General features: G+C 32.6%; 2 protein-coding genes across 2 annotated transcripts in view; one reads left to right on the forward strand and one right to left on the reverse strand.

Moving 5' to 3' along the window:
- The window catches only part of LOC141461079 (cholecystokinin receptor type A-like), a 428,938-nt gene extending 414,164 nt beyond the window's left edge, over positions 1-14,774 (forward strand). The window contains exons 11-13 of the mRNA XM_074141758.1: positions 9,287-9,409; positions 14,395-14,462; positions 14,534-14,774. The gene's annotated coding sequence lies outside the window, so the exon portion shown is untranslated. The remainder of the gene's footprint in view (positions 1-9,286; positions 9,410-14,394; positions 14,463-14,533) is intronic.
- On the reverse strand, positions 11,002-26,165 carry LOC141460427 (uncharacterized). Its single transcript, XM_074140414.1, has 16 exons — positions 25,843-26,165; positions 24,353-24,541; positions 23,026-23,158; positions 22,744-22,934; positions 21,462-21,595; positions 20,657-20,875; positions 20,307-20,564; positions 20,074-20,231; positions 18,733-19,046; positions 16,631-16,819; positions 15,450-15,582; positions 14,017-14,213; positions 13,760-13,908; positions 13,455-13,676; positions 13,110-13,367; positions 11,002-11,512 (listed from the first exon to the last, which is right to left on the reverse strand). The coding sequence occupies exons 1-16, from the start codon at positions 26,028-26,030 to the stop codon at positions 11,340-11,342; spliced, it is 3,105 nt and encodes a 1,034-aa protein (XP_073996515.1). The 5' UTR covers positions 26,031-26,165; the 3' UTR covers positions 11,002-11,339.
- Positions 26,166-26,369: the final 204 nt, after the last annotated feature.

Consider the following 26,369-nt stretch of genomic DNA (forward strand, 5'->3'; position numbering starts at 1 on the left):
ATACACAAATATGGCATATCAAAGTACGGATTTAGGACCCTTTTATGTTATTGTGGAAAGCACTAACAAGGACAAAAAGGGGCTTTCGAGGGTGCACCCAATGTCAGTTGGGAAACTATTATACGAAAAACACATAGACATTGCCAAAAGTATCGACGGAATTAAAAAGCTCGGCGTAAATAGAATGAGAGTTGAGATGAACAATGGGGTAGCGGCCAACAGATTAGTGAGTTCCGCAATTCTAAAGGAAAAGGGGTTCCGAATATACATACCCAGATATTTATTGCAGAGAAGGGGAGTAATTAGGGATGTAGACACGGATCTGACAGAAGAGGAGATAAAGGAGGTTATGAGGGGCCCATTAGGGGCTGAATACCAGCTAATAGAAATCAGAAGATTAAAGCGAAAAGTGATAGACAGGGATACGAAAGAAACAAAATTCGTTCCCACTCGGTCGGTTTTGTTCTCGGTTAGGGGACAGCAGTTACCACAATACGTGTATATACATTACGTAAGATGCGAAGTGCACAATTACGTTCAAAATGTTATACAATGTAAACAGTGTTTACGATTTGGTCACTTTAAAGACCAATGTAAAGGGAATGTAAGATGTGGGAAATGTGGGGAGAATCATGAAGCATCTCAATGTAAAGATAACACACCTAAGTGTGTGAATTGCGGCAGTGCTAGCCATTTGGCAACTAACGTGAATATGTGTCCCCAATATAAGAAAGAGAAAACTCTAAAGCAATTAATGGGCGAGAAGAATATCTCATACCTGGACGCAAGAAGATTGCTATCCAGTAACTCGTTTGCCGCCTTAGCGGAAAAACAAGCCCCCACTTTAGATAGTCTAAAAGAATTCCCCTTACTAAATAAACTCGGAGGTAACGATAATAGGCCATTCGCGTCTACCATCTCTTATAAGAGGAAAACCAAAAGAAATAGGTTTGAGGTGTCCCCTAATTTCGATAAAAAATTGATTAACGACCTATTAATTCAACCGGGTACGAGTAAAAGTACACCAGGAGGATTAATTCCTCAAAACCCATACCGCCCCTCAGAGGTAATGAAAACTGCGAAATCCCTTCAACAGGATCCCCATTTAGATATATTATATGAAGCGGTATACTCCATTTTAAAGAGTATAAATGGAATAGAATTAAAAATACCTGACGACAAACTGAGATTACTAATCAAAGATAAAGTGATAAGTTTGAACGAGGCAATGTAAATTTCCAATTGGTTCTGTTATTAAGTAACAAATACTTTTTAACTGTACAGTGTATATAATATCTCATAGTTTTACTTAGTATACTTTCATTTACAACACATGAATAAAATAAAAATACTACAATGGAACGCAAGATCAGCCGTTTCCAACAAAGGCAGCTTGGAAATCTGTCTAGGCGATGAAAAAATAAATGTAGCTATATTAAGCGAAACTTGGTTTAAGCCAAAGTCAATTATAAAATTTACACATTTTAATATAGTGAGAAACGACAGAATGGACGGAAAGGGCGGTACAGCGATACTAATTAAAAATGATATCCCTTTTAAAGAAATTACCAATTTGTACAAAATAAATAAGCTGATGACTGTGGGCGTTAAAATTCCATTTTTTAAGGATGAATTGTCGGTAATTTCGATATACAACAACCCGGAGAATAAAATAACATATCGCGAATGGAATTCACTCTTATCCCCTCCCTTTGTGGTTGCTGGTGACTTCAATGTACACAGCCAAGCGTTTGGCTCTAGTTACACTGAGTCTAAGGGTCGCTATCTATTAGAAGCAATACAAGATAACAATTTAGTTTATTTGAATGACGGAGCGCCCACTTTATTGAATAATTTAAAACAAAAAAATAATTCGGCCTTAGATATTACGATTTGTACCGCACAAATTGCTTCAAAATTTTCCTGGTCCGTAATGGATGATACAATGGGCTCAAATCACTTTCCCATTATTATAGAAACGAATGAAAAATGCTTAGAATGTATTTGTCGACAGAATTTCCGGACATGGAATTTAAAGAAAGCCGATTGGCCGACGTTCCAAAATAGGTTAGATGAGGCTATTTCCAGTGTAGAAGATTATGACAGTTTCATAAATGTTTTAAATATTGTAAATGGAAAAGCTATACCTAAATTAAATCCACGGGTAACCTCGCGTAGTAAATGCTGGTGGGACGAGAAATGTAAAGCCAGTGTAGCAAGTAGGAAAGATGCATTTAGAAAATATAAGTTGAATCCTAACTACGACAATTATATAGAATATAAAAAACAAACTGCTAAGACGAAATTAATTATTAAAGAAAGCAAAACGAAACATTGGAGGAATTTTTGTGAAAATTTGAACAAAAATACTCCAATAAGGCTAATATGGAAAAAAATCAAATCTTTAATGACCCCACCAAATAGTTACATTCCAATAGTTAAAGGTGATTGGTCCAACGATTTTATAAACAAATTAGCTCCCCCTTTTACACAAAATAAAATAGAATTAATGGGCAATAATAATGATAAACATACGCTATTAAAACCGTTTACCATCAATGAGTTTAAAAGAGCTATCAAAAACCACACGAATACGGCCCCAGGAATGGACCAAATACATTACGCAATGATTTTTCACCTTCCCTTAGCGGCTAAATACAGGCTGTTACAATTGTATAACGAAATGTGGAGTAAAGGTGAATACCCACAACAGTGGAAAAATTATTTAATAAGTCCGATAGTGAAGAGAAATAAAAATAGGGACCAATGTGAGTCATATCGACCAATTTCGCTGTCTTCTTGCGTCATGAAGACGTTCGAAAGGATGGTGAAAAACAGGTTGGAATGGTGGCTGGAGTCAAAAGGTTTACTTCCGAATAGCCAATGCGGGTTTAGGAAAGGCAGATCGGTACAGGATAGTCAGACTGAGCTCGTTACCGACATTCAGTTGGGTTTCACGACCAATAAAATAACATTAGCATTGTTTTTAGATTTTACCGCTGCTTATGACTCGGTTCAAATACCTATACTAGCAAAAAAGTTAGAAAAATTTAAATTGCCGGATAAATTTATTAGGAATATTATCGAACTAATATCAAACAGACAGATCTTCTTAAAAATAAACAACCTTCTGGAAGGCCCCCAGCTGACCCAGATAGGCTTACCGCAAGGAAGCATTTTAAGCCCAATCCTGTACTCTATGTATGTAGCGGATATAGAGACAGTGTTGGTCGAAAATGTTAAAATGCTACAATACGCCGACGACGTGTGCATCTACACAACACAAAAAACTCCTGAGGATTGCAAAAAAGCGCTTGAAGAAGTTATGGTAAACCTAAAATCCTGGACACTTCTGAACGGGCTGTCGCTGTCAGAACCAAAATCAGTTCTCTGCCCATTTACTAGAAAGAGGAGATTGGGCCTCTCCGGTGAGATGGTACTGGCGAACTGGAAATTTCCATGCCAAATGTCCGCAAAATTCTTAGGGTTGACAATGGACAAAGTACTTAATTGGAAAAAACACATCGAAACCGTGGAACTAAAAATAGAAAAGTACTTCAACACACTACGAGCCTTTTCCCATAGGAAGTGGGGGGCGGACCCGGAGGTGTCCCTAATGTTCTACAGGGCCACAATAAGAGCGGTACTGGATTACGGGTGTTTTCTGTACGGTCAGGCCTGCAAGTATGTTATGCGACCCCTTCACGTATTACAAAATAAATGTATCAGATTGTGTCTCGGATTCTTGAACAGCACACCTGTGGACGTAATGTACGCAGAGGCTGGCGAATTACCGCTCGCTTATTAAAACTGTCCGGTAGGACAGTTGTATAAGGATTGATCGTCAAAAAGTGCACGAAAAAGCGTAACGTTAAAAAACACCCAACTTTGACAATTTTTTTCTCTTTTTCTATAAAAGATAAAATTCCCAAATTTTCTTTAAAATATAGGGCAAACCCTCCTTTATAACTGTAATTTTTTTGCAACCCCCCAGACCTAATAGATTTTGAGAAAAAAGTTGCCGAAAATGAGCAAAAACGGCATTTTCAGAAATTGTTCTTCTTCTTCTTCTTCTTCTTCTTCTTCTTCTTCTTCTTCTTCTTCTTCTTCTTCTTCTTCTTCTTCTTCCTCTTGTTGTTGTTGTTACCTTTTTTGTAAACTACGTAGCGCCTAAACGCGAGAACCGATTTTCATGAATGAGGTGACATTCGATTTGGAATTTTATGTAGATGTGCCTTTTGGGGGTCTCGACGCTGTACACCGAATTAGAGAGGAGTTAGCCCCCTTTATGTAAGGCCCCCTTCAAAATTATTATTACTAATTACTCTGTAAATCTTAGCCCGATTTTGATAAAATTTGGTAGGATGATAGAGTTAGGGCTCCCCTATGTAACATTAAAGCGGCGATCTGTTCTTACACTAGTTAAGGGGAAGTATAGCAATCGTTTCAAATTATCGACAAGTGAACTGATTTTCATGAATGAAGTGTCATTCGAATCGAAATTTTGTACAGATTTGCACTTTAAAAGTCTCGTCGCTACGCCTCATATGGAGGGGAGTTTGCCCCACCCAAGTAAGGCCGTTTCTAAAACTATTATTACCAATATTTCTATAACGCTTTGTCCGATTTTGATAAAATTTAGCACGAAGAAGTGATTAAAGCTCCTCTACATGGCTGTGAAGTGCCATCATGCTCTTACACCTACTAAGAGGAAGTACTGAAATCGTTAAAATTATCAATGGGTGAACCTATTTACATTAATGAATTGTCGTTCGATTCAAAATCTTTGCCTCTTTGCCTTTTAGGGAGAAGTACTGTAATCGCCCGTTTATTTTTCTTACTCCTCTTAAAAGGAAGGTCTGAAATCGCAGTTTAAATTTGCTTTTTACGTACAAATACCTTCCTATTTTATATAAAAAGGCTTTCTCAAAAAAATTGTTATTGAGGATGGTTTGGGGACCGCAACTATAATCATTCTTTAAAAAGATCTCTCCAGTGGTAGTTACGGTTCCTACTTAACACCTTATCAGGTTATAATGTTAGAATTGCTTATTCCAAATTTAAAAAAAACAGTAAAGCAGATATGTAACTTAGCAAAATAGACAAAAATGAAAATCTATCCAAAAGGTACAAAAATCTCCTTAACAAAAACTTACAGTTTAAAAAGTTAAGTATAAGGGTTGATTAAACGCCAAAAGGTACACAAATCAGCAAGTACCCAACATTTCATTCAAGCTTAGTTGATATAATTTAAGTAATTTTGCTGCATTAACTTTTCCTTCACATTTTTTAGAATTTATTAGATGTCACAGAACCTTATGCTGGCCATTTTCATCTACAAAAAATTTGTTCAAGTAGCACTGTAGATTGACTGTAATATCTATTAATCTATAATAATCAAACTATTAATTACAGGTTAAAAAGAAAACGTTATAAAAAATAAAAAAAATTACGAGGCTACAAAATTTAAAAACTTTTTTAAAAAAATGCTTACACCAACATACATCAATGATTTCGATTATTTTATTTTTAATAAAAATCGTCTGTTTAAGTTCATTCTTCGATTAAAGTAATTGTTACTTTATGTAGTAGTCAAACGTTTATAATATAATAAATAAATAATAAATAATAAATAAAGCCTTTATTAATTCCTTCAAAAAACACAAAATCAGATATAAAATACAAATAAAATTCATAAAATTCAGATAAAATTTCTATTTAAAACTGTTTTTTTTTTTTTTTTTTTTTTTTTTTTTTTTGTTTTGTTTTGGAAACTAGGCCCAATGTTGGGCAAAGGCCTCTCCCAGGTGCGCCCATTTCTCCCTATCCTCAGCCATCCTCATCCAGTTCTCACCTGAAACCTTTACAACGTCTTCTTTCCATCTCATCTTTTGTCGTCCTACTTTTCTTACTCCCCATCTTGGAACCCACTTTGTTAAGGTTTTTGTCCATCTTCCATCTTTTAGTCTTGCAATGTGACCCGCCCATTTCCATTTTAATTCTTTAATTATCTTCATTACATCATGTAATCTTGTTGTGCCTCTTATTATTTTATTCTTTATTTTTTGAAGTCTACTTATACTAAGTAGATTTCTCTCTATTGCAGACTGGGTAGAAGTTATTTTCTTTACTATTTTTTGTGTGATGGACCAAGTTTGGGAACCATAGGTTAGCGTTGGAAAAACACAACTCCTGACAATTTTTATTTTATTCGCCAAACTCACCTTATTATTTTTTAAAATAAACTTTAATGACCAGTATTTCCTCCAGGCGACAGCACATCTTCTTTTTGCTTCCTTTTCGCTTCTTTCTTTAAATGAGATAAGCTGCCCTAGGTAGATAACATCTTGGTTCCAGTTCAATTTGCGGCCTTCTACCTGAATATCCACTTCTTTTCTATTAGTCAAGAGGTGTGTCTTTCCGGGGTTTATGCTGAGACCAGCTTTCTTGCTCATATCTGTAAGGCTGTGTAACATAAATTGTAATTCTTCAGAGGTCTTAGAAATTAGTAAAATATCATCAGCAAAGCGTAGATGGTTTATATATTTATCATCCACTCTTATACCTAATTTACTCCAACTCAGCTGTTGAAAGATTTCTTGCAAAGCTGCGCTGAAGAAAAGAGGCGATAGCGGATCCCCCTGTTTAACACCTTTTTGTAACCTAAAGTATCGTCCCGGTTTTTCTAATAAAATTCTTGCATAGTTATTTTGATATATGTTTTTAATTAAATTGACAATTTGAGATGGTATACCTTGTTTCTGTAGGGCTTTGAAGAGGAAGGTGTGATCCAAAGAATCAAATGCTTTGGTAAAGTCGACAAAGGCCAGGTAGAGTCCAATTTGAAATTCTTCACACTTCTCAATCAATTGGTTTAGCACTTGAAGATTATCTAAGGTAGAGTATCCACTTCGGAAACCTGCTTGTTCAATGGGCTGATACATATTTAAAATTGGTTGGATTCTATTTTGAATGAGCTTCATAAAGACCTTACCAATACACGATGTGAGGCTAATGGGCCGGTAATTATTTATGTCGTGGAAATCTCCTTTTTTATGAAGTAGAACTATATCTGCCCTCTGCCATACGTTTATAATAATAGGTAATAATTATCTGGCTTTATAGAAAATAATATAGTTTTCTTCAATCACACTCTCAATGTAGCTGTTCTTCTCACAATGTTATATATATGTTATGTAATATAAAATAAATAAGTATTGCATACTTTTAGGACAGATAATTATTCCAGTATTTTACTGTAAGTAAAATTAAATTACAATTGAGAAATGAATAATTGTTGAATAATCTACTTGTTATTAACTGTGTGTTATTTGTGCTCACGAATATTTCGGTTAGACGAATTCAAGTCTGAAATATTGTTTTAAATCCTCCGTGATTCAAATTTAAACAGTAGCCGACTCTAACTTTGTCTTTTTCTACTTTAACATGCATGTATAAGATGTGACAACTTCAGAATAAAGGGCATATTAAAGATAAATCAGAAGAATAATAATTATTTGGAATAGAGTTAAAATAAAGTACCTATTTAAAAACGAAGATATAATATACATTTTATCATAAGTATAACCAAATAATATTATGAACGAACTGGCCAGCATAAGGGTCTGTGACATCTAATAAATTCTAAAAAATGTGAAGGAAAAGTTAATGCAGCAAAATTACTTAAATTATATCAACTAAGCTTGAATGAAATGTTGGGTACATGCTGATTTGTGTACCTTTTGGCGTTTAATCAACCCTTATACTTAACTTTTTAAACTGTAAGTTTTTGTTAAGGAGATAGAATAGAAGTACTGTCCGATCGATATGTCTTAAAAAAATTAGCCACGAACCGAATAATTTATAACAAAATAAGCCAATTAAATACCGAAGTCCTCACTCACAAATATTGGACAAAAAAGAAAGGCCCCATTTACACAGAAAGTTTTATTAGAATCTCTACCTTTAGAGATAAGGTATATTCGAATAATAAGTTAGATGTGTACAACTTAAAATACGAACATTTATTGAGCGAATTAAGTGTTAACACTTCCTTCGACTTGATAAAGGTACCGGAAAAGATGAGAACTGCGGCCTTCGAAGATTACATTTCTTCCCATTATCCGGGCTCATATCGTTTATTTACAGATGGGTCCAAAATCAATAATAAAGTCGGAAGTGCTGTGTATGATCCGGTTCGGAACTATTTTACGATAATTAAATTAGAAGATGAGGCGTCCATCTATACAGCGGAGCTAATTGCTATTTTAACGGCTTTAAAATATATTTATTCGTTGTCGGAGAAAAAATATACCATTATTAGTGACAGCCAGAGTGCGTTGTGTAAATTATCACATATACACAACCAGTCTGCAGGAATGAATCACATTATCGCAGAGATTGTAGAAACTATTGCCATTTTTAAAGAGAAGGGAGTCTGCATTAATTTTTTGTGGGTAAGAGGTCATTGTGGTATAAAAGAGAATGAAATTGTTGATACACTTGCAAAGGAAGCCACCAATAGTGGGGAAATGGCTAATTATAAATTACCACACACCGATATCAAGGGTATAATTGCAAAAGCAGCACTACAAAAATGGCAGACAGATTACAATAATGGTAATAAAGGTAGATTCTATAAAACTATGGCAGATCAGTTACCTAGACAACCATGGTTTAAGGGAACTGGCACTAATAAATGGGTTGTTACGACAATAAGCAGGCTGAGAGCGAACCACGCGGTGTGCGGATCGCATCTACACAGGATCAACAAAAGGTCCTCTCCTCTTTGCGTAGATTGCAATGAGGAGGAAGATTTCAAACATGTAATAATGATATGTCCACGTTATGTGGTAGAAAGGAAACGAATGTTTGACGATATATACAGGTATTTAGATGCACCATTTCGCTACGAAGACATTATATTCTCCACCAACATTTATGTGCTTAAGTCGATAGCAGAGCTAGCAATGAAATATGAATGTATTTAGAAGCTATAGCCGAATTAGAATGAATGGAACAAAATGCTTAGAGAAGGATTACGTGATTTTAATTTTGGTTAAGCGAGAAGGATGGCAGGAGCACAAAGTGCTGCTCCATCCATTAGCAGTAGTTTATGTAAATAGTTGGATATAGTAGAATGATGAATGTGTGAAGCGAATGTATTTATAAGTAAGAATGGAGAGTGAGTGATATTCTAGTGATAAGCACCTAGACGATGCTGGCTGTATGGCGGAAGCCAGTGCCAAAAAAAGAAAACAAAAAAAAAAAAAAAAAAAAGGACGAGGTAGTGCGACCTTTCTATACTTGTGTACGAATTTTGGCTTCAGACTTCCAAAAGTTGCCCTTGACGAAAGAGGCAATATTCCTCATAAAAAATTTGGAAAAACTATTGGTTTTACAATTGCAGGTATGATTTCTTCCAAAATTATAAGTTTGTATGTGATTGATGGAACTAATTTTTACAAAAACATTAAAATAGAAATTTATTAAGACCAAATACTTTTCCGTCAGACTTCTCATACTTAATTTTTACTCTTACTTGTTGATGTTCGATTTATAAATTAATTTCGAAAGTTGTTTCAAAATTTCCTTTTGTTTGATTCTCGTGTTTTCTATAAACAAGTACTTTTTAAAATTAATCGCTGGTTTATCCCTACGAATAATAAACCAAAAAAGTGATAAATTCTGTCATGGGTGAACTGGGATTTTTAGAAAGAAAAAATCTAAACTCGTATATAACCGAATGAAAATCATTGACTGAATTGATAAAAGCATTGTGCAAACATTATTTGTTGTGAAATTAAGAGAAAAAAATCATTTACTTTATGGAAGCATGTACGAGATGAGGCTATTAAATAACGAGACTATTGCTATAGAACATTTTATTTTAAATTTATACATATTTAGTTATTATCACCTTCAATATACACCCCTCCCCTATCCCTACAACGCTCCATGCGAATTTACCATTGCTCGAAACTGTGCTGGAAGTCTTTTTCGATGAGCTCCTGCATGACGCTTGCCGCTTTTTCTTTCACAGCTTCACCGTGAAATCGTGTTCCTGTTTTAATGCAGATTTGACTTTAGGGGAACAGATAAAAGTCAGATGGTGGCCAGGTCAGGCGAATAAGGCGGATGGCCTAAAACTGGGATGTTGTACTTGGCTAGAAACTGTCTTGACAGACAATGCAGGGTTTGCCGGCGCGTTGTCTTGATGGAGAACCCCGTGACTTGTTCTTCCACAAATCGGGTCCGTTTTTTCCTTACTATTTCACGGAGTTGAGCAAGCACCTCACGGTAGTAATGTTGATTAATTATAATCGATATTTTCATCCGTTTTGGACGTGGAAGGGCGACCTGGGCGGTCATCATCTCCGACGTCTTCTTGGCCATCTTGGAAACGCTTGAACCGCTCAAAAACTCGCGCACGTGATTATCATTCATTGCCATAAACTTCTTTTAATAAAAGATACGTTTCAGTAGCGGTTTTACCAAGTATCATGTGAAATTTCACACGACAATTCGTTGCTCTACTACATGTATAGAGTATCATGTTTTCGGCAAAACGAAACTAACACCTCTTACACAAACGACGGTTCCAGTCAGACAGATTTGTCTACAAACATACGTGATACGCTGCAATCGAAAGAGAAGGCTTTACGCGGCACAGCTGTCGGATAGTTAGGATTTGGCGCATGCATAGTTCTTCTGTAGCAGCATCAGTCTCATTATTTAATAGCCACACCTCGTATTATAGAGGATTATAGTTATAATTGGCACTCAGTACATAAGTATGGTTTTACCAGTCGCTATTTTTCCTACTGGTTTTCAAATTACTTTTTTAGCTGTTTTAACTAATTGAATAAATTTAAACAAGGGAACAAACTGAAAGGATTTTTGACTGAAATAGAATGATGCATTTCTGACTCTTTCGAAAACCACTGGATGAGTTTTTCATCCAAGACTCTTAGTTATCCATGAAAAGATAAAGGATTAAAATACATTAAGAATTCACTTTATTCCCATTAACATTTAAACATATCAAACAATATCAATCTATGCTTTTTCTTTCATTTTTTGGAGTTCTTTCCTTAGTGAAGGTGAAAGGTTCATTTTTTCATGAAGTTAATCCAAAAAAGGAAGAAAAAACATTTTACAACAACAGCACGCCATATAAAAATAAAGAATTCTTTCGCTTGTTATTGTAACCATGTAAATAATGCAAAAATATGACTTTTAAAATGATCAAGTCAGAGACTAGATTACAAAAACATAAGGTAATAGTGAAATTAGAAAATACAAAATCATCTAAAAATAAAATTTTAATAATACTATAACTAACTTTCACACTTTTTACTGAATGCCACGAAAACTCCTCCAAGGGCAGAATTTATAAGACTACTTCTTGGATCTTGTTTAATACCTTTCAAAGGATTTCTGAGTCTCAGCTTAAAATTTATAATTATTGATATAACAGCTACTTTTAAAATTAGATCGGCAAACTTCTCTCCTGAAAAATATACAAAATTTGCTAATTAGAAATTATGATTACATTAGAATCTGCCATTTAATCTTTGCCAAAAAGAAATCAAGAAATCGTTTACTATGAAGATAATTGCCACCCAAACTTTGTTTTACTATTATGGATTGCATTCCACTTTTCATCGGAACTAGATGAAGAACTTTCTAAAGCATTATTACGTTGCATTAATAAATATCCTACTGTTGCCACAAAAGACATTTTAATTTTATTTAAACGTAAATTTTATAAATACTCCATTAAAATGTACTATAAAAAAATTGAATTATACATATATATTTTTAATATAAGTCAACTTTACCAATAATTAATAAAGTTTATTATAACTGCTTATAAACGGGGTTAAAATTAAAAAACAACCTCTTCAAGCTTCTGACTTATTTTCGAGGTCGCCATTTGTAATGTTTACATGAACGGTTAAAACGCCCCATAGTCCATTCCACTTGGGTTTTCGATTGTAACACTCGCAAGCAAGTGGAACGGGCAAAACCGCGGTCGTGAGCGTGATCGTTGTGAGCGCTTAGTGGAACGCACCCTTAATAGAACGAAGAAAATACTAATTACAGCATTTAGAAATAGTATAAATGTTGTTTAAAAATAAAAAAAAAAACAAAAATTAATATATTAATGAGATTGTAAATAATGTGATAAATGTCAGGAAACAGCAATTGAATAGTTGTAGAATATAGTCGTAAGAGCCATGGAGCGACGGACTCTCTTTGTAATCTGTTTGGAACTTAGAGCATGCGGTTGGCTTGACACTAAGCGCAAGCACATTCTGAAACATCTCCATATGCGGTAGCATATACTGAATTTGGGGTGGCTATCCATCTCATACTCTTACTTGTGTGGTCATGAATTCAGTCTACCAGCCACTGCCTTTTCACTTTCTTTTGTGAGGTTATGTGGGAATGAAGTTGTGCTTAAGTTTGAGAGAACTTAGTAGTTATACTATTTGTTTCGTAGACCTTTCTGTATTTGCTTTTGATTGTGTCTGCCAGTAATAGTAGGTTTAGAACTGTATATAATGTGTCAATGAGATGAATCTATCAAACTAGATTTAATAGATCGTTTTGTAAATTATTATAACACCACATTCAATTTCACTAATTATATAATGCCATCATTATAAATATGAACATCACATACAATTACAAATGAACATAATTGAAATTTTGAAGAAAAATGCTTATCTTACACATTCACTCGTGTATGATACAAATTTGTAAAAGTTAATTTTGAAATTTCTCCAGAGTTATAATCAAGTACTGTGGTGATAATATTTTTATCTTTGAAACAGACAAAACTTAGAATTACACCTATGAAATATAGAATTAAAAAAGAGAGCAAGTAACAAGAGCAGAAAAATAACATTGCACGCTATCTATTAAGAACTACAGGAACTAGTTATAGTTCACATGCTTGATTAGTATTAAATATTGGCATTAGAACTTAGAATCGAAGTTGATTTAGAATTTGTTTTAAATTTGATTTAATAATAAAAACGTAAAATTCAAACTTGATTAATTTTTTGTATGGAATATAAAGGCTAAATTCAATGACTGACCTGGGCATGCTCTAGGCCCTCTACCGTAAGGTAAGTAAACATAATCATGCCTTTGTGATTTCGCTTCAGATGTAAATCTTTCTGGGATAAACTCATTTGGATTTTCAAAATACTTTGAATCCATATGCAGAGCATACACAGGCACTGTAATCGGTGTTCCTATTTCTACTGGATACTCATGTTCATCCAGTTTTAAGGATGTTTTCTGTGTACAGACTCGTGTAATAGTTTGTACTGGTGGATGAAGCCTCAAAGATTCTGAGAAAAAAAAGGAAAGAAAATAAATGTTCCTCCTAACAAAAATTTAATTTAAAAAGGTACAAGTAGTAAATGTCAAACTCCTACCTGACAAAATCATTTCTAGGTAGGACATTTTCTGGATTTTATAAAGGTTAATATCATTAATGGTATTAATTTTCAATGACTTTATTTCATCCATTAATTTATCCTGAATGCATTCATTAGCCGCCAGATCGTACAGAAAATAAGATAGTGGATTTACTGACATAAAATATCCATCAAGGAACAAGGTCATGCACAGGCCAGTAATCTTGTCATAGTTGTAAACTAATACAACAGTTAAGACACTTTAGATTCACAATAGCAGCAATATTTTATGTAAATAATAATAATAATAATAAATTTGTAACCTGTTCCTTCGCCGTTAGCTTCAGATTCTTTGTTTACATTGATTAAATGTTGAAGAAAATCATTTCCCACAATGTTCTCTCTTACTCTGTATTTACATATATCTGAGAGAAGACCAATAAAATATTTCGATACACTTTCCGGTATGATTCTTGAACAGATATCAGAACAGATTACAGAATCATGAATTTCAATTGTTTTATAATCAACAATAATCAGTGAGATAAAAACCTGTTGAAATTAAAGATAAAAAAATTACCTGTATTGAAACCAATTAGCAAGATTTGGTGCATACATTGCTAATAGTAAAGCTATGTTTGATTTTGTATTTGTTTTTAATAATTTATCAGATATTTTTCGAAATTGTGAATCTGGTTCTTTAAATGAATTCGTCTCCATGCCTAATGTGCAACTAGCTATTACATCACTTATGTATTTGGCAGCCATGTCTTTACACTGAGAAAAAAAGGAAAAATCAACTTGTTTAACGATTATATTTTGAAATGACTGTAAAATAATGTAAAGGAAAAGTAATAAGATATGCAGACGTGGGAGAAAGTGGATGTAATTTTAAGTTCATTTGGAGAGGTGTTTAACTTTTATTAAAAGGGCTTTAAATTAAATTATTTTTCATTAGGAACAGAATGGAACTCTTTCTTGAAAACTTGTAGGCGAGAGCAGAATTATATTAAAAAGAAATCCTTTGTAAGTTGGAAAATGTATAACGTTTTCTTCGAATTTTATTTACACATTTTATTTCTATTATTATTATACAGGTGATGAGGCCGTAGATTACATTGGAAAGGCACTTTTGAAGATTTCCTACCCCAATCATAAGTTTTTAGATTAAGAAAAAGATAATTCTCAAAGCGGTGTGTACCAATTATAGAGGAACACAAAAAGTGGTAGGAATTACTCTTGTACCGCTAAAGAGTGGTGAACCAGGAAATATAAAGTGATATTAAAGTTATAATATTATCATGAATATTACCAATAAAAGAATTTAAAACCAAGAAACAGCCTTTTCTCCTTTTTAATTCTGATGTTTCCGCAAGTTTTAGCATTTACCCACAATTCAATGTCTTCCCAAATGATTAAGACTCAATGTCTTTTAGTGAATTTATTTAGCGTTAGATTGACTTCCAGGCAACTCTGACTTTATCCCTTTGATTTATTAGTATTTAGTAAAATTTTGAAAGAATAGCCTGAACGGAGCTTTTTTATAGATAGCTTGCAATTGTGTGTTTGGCAATCGAAAATTGACTGAGACACATAAAGCGTGCACAAATCTAGAGACGGTTTTGCATAAGTTTTGTTTTAATTGTTTTTGTGGTTATCAATGTTTATTTCGAGAAAAAATGTTTAACCCATTTCATACTGGTAAGGTTTGCCTCCTGAGTTTAATGTGATTGTATTACAATTTAAAAAAAAATGCAGTGATCGGGATACGATTCTATGTAATATGTGGATGAAGCATTATACAGAGCAGAATTCACAGAATCCTTTTGTTTTGGTGACTTAATCAACTTCGCTATTGTCTTAAAACATAAATTAGTCCGTTTCATATTCTGATATAGCAAACAACTCGAAAGTTGGGATTTTGCTTTGCGTAAAGGATAAACAAAGTAGCAAATTCATTGGAACGATTTAACTAATTGTAAATTAATTAACAAATAACCATTACTTTATTACCTCAACGGAAATTACTCCTTGATCGTTAATATAATCAACCATTTGTTCAGAAATGTATTTCATAGAGTCGACCATATTATCCAAAGTTTTGTAATCACCAAATAGTGTAAATGTAGATTTCATATTTTTCCACCTGTAATGTTTCAATTAAATGAAATTATTCACTGATTACAAAGATCTGGTCATAGATTTTATAAATGAATTGTAATATTTTAGTTTTTATAAACAATGTCGGGGAAGGTCACAAATCGTCCTGATATTTACTAATGTAAACGCTCAAACTATTTACTCTTTCTAAATTTCTTGAATGTGAGTGCTCTCTCGTTAAAGACAACACTGTAACAGTAGCACCAAGGAAGATAAAATCAAGGAACTAAAATTATCGAAGAGAATACTAAGGAAGAGAAACTAGATTCGAATTTGGGATCCCCACTTGGGGATACAGCACTGAGCTGAATCCCTTAACAACGAATATAGTCTTTCTTATTCTGAGAATTTATGAACTTATATAAAAATGGTGAGTTTATCTAACGTAATAGCTAGCCTTATTTTATCATTTTCCTTCTTTTTAAAGCTTAATTTTCTAATAATTCTTTACTTCCTGTAAAATACCATCTTTAATTTTAAGACAAGTTATTCATAAACAATTCCTTTTAGGGAAAGTAGGGCTAGCTATTTCTTGAAAGAATATCTCATATTCAAAACCATATTTTCAGGAACATCTCCAAACCCATAGGACTTGCAAAATTGTTTATTGGGGTTTTGCAAACCCACAAGCAAATATAGCTTATCATCACTCGCAAAACCACTCATACTTCGTAGTAAACACATTGTAGATATTACTAATTACAATATTTGTAATTAAGGCATTAAGATTAAGACATTTTATCCGTTAATTTGTAAATGATTTGCACTAATTTTTTTCGGGTAATAAATGTCATGAATCAATATTATTATTATATTTAATGTGCATTATATAATTATTATGCATTATAATGAGGTGGTCAAGAGGTAAGATATAAATGTTATCATAAGATAACCTTACATGAATTGCATATTCTCTTGGTAGGTCATTTAATACAGGAATTAGTTTATATAGAACTTACATGCTGGAAAATGTTAATGTTTTTTTATAAATACGCCTAGAATATTGCATACTATGAGATATTAAAAATACTTACGCAGCTCCAGACGCTAAAATTGGATTCATTTTAAGCATTGGATGAGCATCTCTTCGTACGTGTATATCATTTGCTTGGAAATGGGTGAATTTATCCATTAATACTTCCTTGATTAGTTCAGGATCTTTAACCATTAATATTGGTTGGCGAAGTTTGAAAAATCCACCAACTGGCTTGTCTCCTAATTTTCTTTCCAATAATTATTTTAATTTTGTAACATTTGCATAACAATAAATTAACAAAAAAGAAATATATAGATAAGTTGAAAAGTTAATCAAGATGGATTCTCAGCTGATTCAAAATCTGCTGTGAAAAAGATCATTTACTTTTTTACTTGCATTTAGCTACGAAGCTACCTCGAAAAACAGGACTATTAAAATATTCTGGGCTTCACGAAACTTCTGGAAGTTTCGGAGGTTCACATATATAAGTCATTAGCTGTTATTGGTAAATCTGAAAACAGCTCTGAAGACCTTAAGGAATTCAGTTTCCCTCTTACTAAGAAGAAGATTCAGAGCCTCTACTAAGAAAGAGTTTTCGACTTCTCATCAAGTCATACAAACTTCGCCCTCCTACGCCTCTTCGTACGGCTAATCATTTGATCATAGAACTATAAGATACATTTTATATGTTAATAAAGCGATCTATAGATACAAAATTTGTCTTGAAATTAAGGAGAATCAAACTTTTAGATTTTTAATAAGAGAAACAATTCAAGTTCACATAATTGCGGCCCACCGATAGTTTCTAGCAAACCTTTCATGGTTTCGGAGCCATTTTGCCGTATTGCCTGAGCTGAGACGTAATCAGTTTTGAAGTCTTAGGTCCACAGCATTTTGAGGTTGGTGGTGTAACACCACCGGTCATAGATAGTTTGGTGAAGGAATTTGTACAAAGTTAACCTCAAAACTGCCAGAGCAGAGCCGAGGAGTTGTAAGAATCTGGTAGGCTTGCCAATCAGACTCAAGAGACACATGAAGAGCCTGCTGGGTCGTTGGTGGTCATTAAGGAATTTGCATGATTGATGAAGAATCAGCGTTCCACATACTTTGTCATTCCAAGGGCATAACGGTAGCAAGACTCCTCATACGAGGCGTTGAGCCTCTCTCAAGCGGCTGTATAATAGCTTGCGTATCTGCTCTGAGCCATCGGTTAGTGTTAGGGAAATGTAACAATAGATCCTGCTGGTCGCGGTGAGAATGGACTATTTCATGTGTCCATAAACTTAATTAAGAGTAATTAATTAAATATGGAAAATGGAGAGTTATTGTGGTAAATTGAGTCACTTTTGGGTATTATCTATCTCTTTGTATACACATGAATCGCTTTATTTTTTCCCAAATAACCCAGAGCCAATAGAATGTTGATTATTTTTATTACGACACATTTCGTTTTTATTTTTAGAATGCCTTATTGATCTTTGTTATCACAAAAAATTCAAATCCTAGCGCCTCTACTACTGCATGATATTGAAGTAATATTGAACGGCTCTGATACTGTTGGAATGCTCATACAGAAGGACAATAAATCAACGTTATAAAATGTATTAACACAGAATTTCTTTGAAACTGATTTGTAGTGCCGAGAAACTACTTTGATGTGTTTTCATTTCATTTTTTCGTTAAGATGTAGTTTCTTGTTGGTATGATTTAGAAAGTATGAATTAATACGATTTTAAGGCAGACTCTATTTTTTTTTTTTTATTTTTTTTTTTTAAGGCGCATTAAGATCTGAGATAATTGGCGCCCGGGGCTTTCTCCAAAGCACAGCCGGCCTCCGGACAGTGTTCTCTCGTTACAGACAACACTGTAAGAAGCTCCCAGGAAAAGAAAATCCAAGGGGCAGCAGCTGGATTCGAACCCGTGATCTCCGCGTTGGAATCCAGTATTCTCTAACCACTCAGCTAATCTCTTCCCTTAGGCCGACTTTATTTAGTACAATTTAACTACTGGGCTTGAAATTAGATTATTTCTATTAAATATCATGTCAAAATTATCTTCTAAATTACTTTCAATAAAAATCTTACTGATTTAAATTTTTATTCAACACTAACGAAGTATCGTTCATTAATTTAAACATTAAAAGTAGCAAAATATAATTACCTATAAATTTCTTGATACACTTCACCAATAGTTCTTCTCATTAAAATCACATCTTTAATATTACCAAATAATTTTGTTGGCTCAACGAATGGTATTTTCAGTTTTAACCAATAATTGTCATTCCATGATAGATACATACATAATATAAACCATAATGATAATAAAACAAAAGTAATGTTTGCAAACATTACAAACAAATCACCTTGTAAATTCTCTAACATATTTTTTGTTGTTAAAGATACACAAAAAAAAGCATTCAGATGTATTACAGCAATCACTGTTGCACTTGAAGAATTGAGACACTTCTGATAATATTAGAGACTAGTTTTGATAAGATATAAAATCTACAGTAGCTCTAAACAATAAATTGGAAACTTTGGAATTTATTATTATTTTCATTTCCTTATATTAAAGTGCATTCTATAGGATTTCAAATGAACTATGTATTTTTACAAGATCATAAATTTATTCATCCAAACATTTAAAATTTTAATTACATACACTTGTTTCATTTTAGCTTCCAAATCTATTTGTTTTACTCATTCATTTTGTGCCAAAATATTTTACCTTACAATTTCTCTTTTGATTTCACAGCAAAAATAAAAATAATAAAATGAAATATCAATGCTCAACATAGTCCCAACTTTTCTACCTTGTCAATTTTTTAAAATTTTTGAAAATGTACTCAATACATGGTGAAGCTATTGTTGTCGCTCATGCTACCACACTTCTCGACCTATAAATTCTTAGAAGGAAGCTAAAAAAGAAGGAAGGAGCCATGATTTAACAAGTTCTAAATCAAAAAGTTCTTGTGTAAAATTTTGTATAATTCTACAAATTTAACATTAAAAGTTAAGTTAAATTAACTTTACATCCTTTTTTACTTTCACATAAATTACATATCGAAATTAGGGTGCTACTAAAATTGTTTTCTTGCCACTGTATGTAGAGTTGAGATATCATTTTAATATACTTAAGTACAAAAATATTCGGAATTTGTAATAAATTGTTGGACTTCAAAACGATCTATACATATCCTATTCAATTAAGGTTTATTGAAATCGCAAATATCTACATTTTGCCTGAAAAATATAATCTCTTATAATAAACTAAAAAATACGTCTGGGGATTTCAAATTCTGGTCAAATAATAAGTAGTCATTTAAAGGGGAAAAAAATTATAAATACATTTTTTAATTTATTTCAAAAATTAGTCATATAAATTTAATTATTTACTTCAGAGAAAACTGAAGTATACTTCGATCAAATTCTACCATTTTTTAAAACAAAAGTCCTATGTACATTATGTAGCACAAACTCAGTTCGCTTATTTTTTTCAAGCAATCTTATTAAAATTTAACCATATTCCATCTTTAGCTATATGAAACAGAAAACTGTTTGGATCTAGTTCAATCGGCTTGTTATCCCTAGGAGTCACATCAAAATTTAGCAGTATCGCTATTAATCCCAATTTAATTTGCATAATTGCAAACTTCATACCTGCCAATGTGAAAGTAAGAAATTAAATTTAAAAATAAGTGATAAACTGATAAAAAAATTATTAAAAATATTTACCTAAACATATTCTCGGACCTTCTCCAAATGCAAGATATAAATATCGATCCCTTTTAGCTTTCTGCTCTTCAGAAAACCTTTCTGGAATAAACTCTTTCGGCTTAGGATAGAATTTCTCATCCATATGAATCGCTGTTATTGGTACAGTAACTGGTGTACCTTTTTCTAATTTATAATGACTTCCATTGCATGACAAAATCGTATTTTTGGTACAAACTTTTGTTAAAGTTTGTATTGGTGGATGTAGCCTTAAACTTTCTGAAATTACAAAATTTAAATGGTTTTGTAAGATTTAGAAGCTATTTAAGTGAATTAATTATGTTTTATTTTAATTGAGTAAAACAATCTACCATATATGACCATATCCAAGTAGTTCAAACTTTGCACTTTATCATAATCAAAATCCTGTATCTTAGCGCTAATAGTTTGGATTTCCTTTCTAAGATTTTGCTGTATTTCAGGATGTACGGCTAATTCGTACAGAATAAACGACATGGCAATTGAGGTCGTGAAAAAACCATCCAATAACATAGCAAAACATTGACTTGTTATTAAAACATTATTATAACCTGTAAATGGTAATATTATTTTGAAATATCTAGATACTTGCAGATGATTTAGAGAATTACATCAGTCAAATACAAATGTGTAACCAGCATAAACGAATATTTATCAAGAAGAAAATCCGAGCGATTGCCACATTAAAAGAAAACTTAAAACCCTTGTTAGTCGCCTACTTTCAAAGCAAAAGGGAAAGTACTATAAAAGTATAAAGGTTACTTGGTGGTTACTATATTTAAGATAACCGAAATCTTGGTCTTTGGTTACAGAAAACAATAAATAACTTGGACTTATGCCTAGAGAATGGAATGAAATACACGTGCTCTGTATGAAATTAATTTAGCCTGAGAATTGCTCTGAGAATGGCTCTTTTAACTATACCATAACGCTTGATGAACCGTTTTCAGCGGTATGCAGAGTAAGCACCTTCTAAGAGCACTGGGACAAATTCTCCTGCACTGTACGGATTAATAAATTAATTATAAAGATTTTTGAATATATATTTTCTTGAGTTGACATGAATTTATAAAAATAAATTAAATTTAAATCAACAAATGCATTTGAATTAAATATATACTCGTAAATCAAAATTACCTTTTTCATCATTTTTCATTGTTTTGATCATCAGATTCAAGAAATCTTCTCGTTGTACCCCTTGTTTTTCACGATGGTGAATTGTGTCATTTATAATTTGAATGAAATAATCTGATATATCTTTTCTAATCATCCTGCAAATTAATCATCAAATAAATTTACTAAACTCAATGTTGAACCATGCTAATATCATGAAATTATCAATTAAAAAGTTGACATGATAAAATGTAATGTAATATTTAAACGCTTATAACTTAAATTTAAATTACTTTTTAAGCCCATTTTTTATTTATGTTCCATTGAGTTTTTATGGCCCTCTACGATTTATAGTCCCGCACCCACTCGTTGTTTTAAGCCAACTAGCTGCTGTGCTCCTTGATACGGGTTAAATCAAAAACTTCAGCACCAGTTTTAGCTAAGGTGAAGTTATTATGTTTCCAAATCAAAGAAACGCGTGTATTCGACCAAAATAAATGGTAACTTATACTAAGTCTAGGCTGTAGGTAAATAATATACGTAAAAAGAGAGTATTCCATAGTTCCAGAAAGACCGTAGGACCAACTTTACCTCAAGCTGCTTTTCAGTACCATCTAGAAATTTAGTTTGCCTAAGATTTTTATAATGACCACCTATCATTGGATATTCCAGTAAACCCAATTATCATACACACCTTATTCTGTTGTAGAATTGCGTTTAGTAATGATTTCTTAAGATTCTGGCAACTATCTAAAAACTAAAAGTGTTTTTAGGCGTCAACATTACAGAGAACTCACGGCATGGCCACTAAAAACTAAGCAGATAGTCTTGAATGAAAGGCACGTTCAGGGCAGTATATCATAATTAAATATCATCTATTCACTCTTCACGTAGAATACAGTTTGAGACTGACGCATCGTCAGTTGTGTAGTAAATCTTTTAATTTACTTTTGTAAATCGTTTGATGGTCTTAGCTAGACTGCTTTACATAAAGCCTCATTGTACATGATGATGACTGGACGCTCTGAACTTCCATTCTTTCATTAATCTTTTGATAATTGACACCTGATCAAGTAATTCTGGTTCTAATGTTTACACATAATTTGTGAACCTGATCTTTTTTCCGTTAGTAACTTAAAATTACCAACAAATCGTGAGACACAGTCTTGTTTTCTATAAAACCTCAATATTGAATTTGTAAAACCAGATGATATAGAATGATTTTAAAGTTCTTTGCAAAAAATTGTCTTATTTTAATTTTTTCTTTATAATACATCCCATTAAATAAAACAATGTATATACTAACCTAAAAACATTGAGTAATGATGGTATAAAGAATGACATCATCGTCACAAGACCAGTCATTTTATCACCTTCAAAAACCTGGCGTGCAACTTTACCAAATGCAGCATTTGGATTTATTAATGAATCACATTGCAGGCCAAAAGCACAAGAGGCTACATTATCTGTAGCATAAGAAGCGCATAGATCTCTAGCCTGAAAATAATGTTCTCAAATAAAATTGATTAAATATTATAAATTTTATTGTACAAAAATTATTTGTGAATAATTAGATGTACATATGTACTTCTATTGGTACTGAGTGTTTGCTTCCAATAGCTGTCACCAAATTCTTGCATACATCGATGGTAAATGGTACCATTCCTTTTAATTTAGCTGGGGTCATTGAACCAATATGAGAATTTCTCATTATTTTCCACCTAAATGGACAATGTGAACACACACAGCATTTTTCAGTAAAAAATAAAAGAGTCTTAAAACTAATCTGTTATTTATTAATTTATTTTTTAATGGGGCATGTCCTTCCCCAATTTGATGCTGGATGAGAATTCTCTCATACCGCACTCTCCGGTAATGAAACAAACCCGTCACTCACGTTCTCTAAGGATATACTAAAAGAACAGTGATCATCAGCAGGTGGTACTTCCAGAGCCAATCATACGTCTCCTCACAATACCTAAGAACTACAAAGGCTCACCATAGAAGTTCAGGTAAAGCTAGTAGCAGTGAGGAAAAACTATTCTGGTGCCACTAACGCCATTCCTACACTCATTTTCCACATTTATTTAGATAGCTTCCCTTAGAAGAGAGGTAAGCCGAAAGTCAGCGAAACTAGACTCCAGTGATCCATTTCTTCCGCAGACGACACACCAAGTTAAGGCAGGTAGATTTCTATAGAGAATTAAATCCTCCAAACATAACCGTCCAGGCTGTCTAAGGAAATTGTAAGAGAAGAGAAGAACCGGCAAATGGAAATTCTAAAAATTATTTAAAAGTTATTAAAAACCATCTGCTGTTTAACTCTTTTATTCCACTCTCATTGTAAATAAAACTACTAGAATTAAACAAATTTATTGCTTCAGTCAGCAGTAGAACCTCTTTTCAGTAAACATTTTTATGCAATTCCATCTTTTGAAGGTAATAATTTCTATTAACCATCAACCACTTTCACTAAAATTATCTTAAAAGTTGCAGGTAAAGATTAAGTAAGCAATCAAACATGTATCAAATAAAGTATGCATGAACTGAAGGTGTGTTTGAAATCAAGGTCAGAAGTAGATTATTCAAATTGCTTCACTTTCAAGCAACAAGAAATTAGGAGATAAAACTTCTTTTACTTTTTCTCATTAATTTTAAAGGAAGTATTGTCATCGAATTATATTTTAACTTCATGTATTCGCAGAAATATCCGATTTAAACAGGATATCCCACTTACAAATCCAGTTCGTGACCACCAGCCCAACATATTATGTTATAAATATGTTTTTACAAAATTAAGAAACATCTATGATTTTGTAAACCATTACGAGCTCATAGTGCTGGCAATTAATAACGTCAAACTATTAAAAATTATTGCGATATAAATATGTGATTTTAACCTGATTACTATTTACCTTTCTCCTTTCAAAATAAATGGATTGTGAGCTAATAGTGGATCTAATCTTTCGCTGACAAAAACATCATTATCATGGAAACTGTTGAAATCTTTTACAAGAATAGTTTTAATTAGCTCTACATCCCTTACTAATAACATTGGTTGCGCAAACTTGTAGAAACCACCAACGGGACTGCCATCAAAATTCCTGTAAAAAGGATAAGAATTATTATTTCAAAAATAATGTATATATACTTTTTTTTTAACTGAGCTGAAGAAAAACCTGAGAAAAGGCCTTTAAAAAAAAAGAAATTCTAATCGTTTCGTCATCCAGTCGTAATTTAAGCATTACCAGCTACTTTAACTTCTTCATCTTTTATTTGGAAGCAGAAGGTCCCAGTTACCGGTTTCCTCGCACACAAAGTCACACTGGAATGGGAAAATGCCAACCACCTTGCAAGGATTTGCATTGCTACCCCTTTCTTTTCACCTAGAAACTAATCTAAATATAACGAAGGCACTGCGCGAATATCTCTTATCCTTGAGTAAAATCCTTGGAAACAATTCCATCAATCAAAAATGGTAAGAAGAATGGTAATCTTAGTAAATCTTAGAAGAGCCTTTCTGTATACGATAATAGCTAATTTGAACTCTTGGCATCTTGAGACCACAGCAGATCTTATTGTATTTAGAGAGTAAAATACTGACCCTGGTGAAAAAGACTCCCATGGGGATGATCGGTCTTCCCAAAGCTGAGAACTTTTTAATGATAAAGTAAAATTAATTTTGCTTACATTAGATAACTTTATACGCCTCGCTGTTTTACTCCAACCATAAATACAAAGGGATTAAATTATATCTGTATGAATACAGTAAGTTAGGGTGTATGCATAAATTTTTCCCATACGTAATGAATGTCATGCTATTAACTTAGTAATATATCAATAAGAAAAGTTTTTTCCTAAAATAAACCTCTTTTAACCTGCAGTCTACACAAGGAAAACAGAATATAATTTTGATTTTACGTGGAATAAAAAATATATTTGTACTAAAAACCTATTCACGACGTTAATTACATAAATAACAGAATGAACGTTTTTACTGAATGTTACTGAATCATAGCTTGTACATTCAAACTTATTAACTACATTGCATCAATAATATTATACTAAGTTAGTTTTTCAGAGAAGATCAGAACTGTTATACATAATAATAATGAACTGAAACTTGAAACTGGCTAAGTTGAAGATTTATGTTTTGTAGATATAATATTAAAATTGATCATTTTCAAAGTCTAATTTGAAATTAGAATGTTAAAAAGTTACTTAATAAGAGAGATTTATCGTGAACAGGAGAGATAAATTTCAAGAAAATCAATTTTTTTTTTTAGTCCAGGTCACTACAACCTCAACGGGTAGTTTTCCAAGTAAAACGTAATTTTTAAAACTAATCACGGACACAGTAACCTCAAAAACGATTGAGAAAAAATGCTTAATTAAATAAACTTACCTGTAAAATTCATCGTAAAGTTCCCCTACAGTTTTTCTTAAAAAGACAAGATCACCAATGTTACCAAAAGGAAATGTCGGTGAAATGTAAGGTATATTTCTACTTTTCCAATAATTGCACTTCCATTTAAAATATAAATATATAACAGTAAAACTGCATAAAACAATTCCAAATAAAAGTGAGAGCATAGTGTGGAGTTAACTGCAAAGCTCTCTAAAAGCAATTCCTGAATGTAATAAAAAAAAAATCCTTCTGTTTATCAAAAATGATTAAATATTTCTGGTTCTAGATGAAATAATATTATAACTGAATCACAGAATAAGTTATTACAATTGATCAATTGGACGTCAAGGACTATTAAATATCCCCTCTCCAGAATTTATCTCAATTTCATGATAAAGATTTTCTTTTTCTTTTTTTTTTTTTTTTAAAAAAAAGTTTTCACTTTTGTTTTAAATCCTAAGTTGATTATTAAATAAAGAAAGAAAGAAAATGAAAATTAAAACGCTATGCAAGATTTGTTTTAT

This window comes from Rhodnius prolixus, unplaced genomic scaffold, assembly GCF_049639745.1.
Source record: "Rhodnius prolixus isolate KJV_2025 unplaced genomic scaffold, Rpr scaffold_6, whole genome shotgun sequence".
Lineage (NCBI taxonomy): Eukaryota > Metazoa > Arthropoda > Insecta > Hemiptera > Reduviidae > Rhodnius > Rhodnius prolixus.

What these genes read in the sequence shown, in the direction of transcription:
- LOC141460427 (XM_074140414.1), bottom strand. Translation starts at nt 26,030, where the DNA reads ATGCTCTCACTTTTATTTGGAATTGTTTTATGCAGTTTTACTGTTATA. An exon ending in GGTTAAATTTTAATAAGATT is followed by an intron (nt 19,047 to 20,073) that starts GCTTGAAAAAAA and finishes ACTAGTCTCTAA; the next exon opens with TATTATCAGAAGTGTCTCAA. An exon ending in CCTAGAAATGATTTTGTCAG is followed by an intron (nt 13,368 to 13,454) that starts GTAGGAGTTTGA and finishes TTTTTTTCTCAG; the next exon opens with AATCTTTGAGGCTTCATCCA.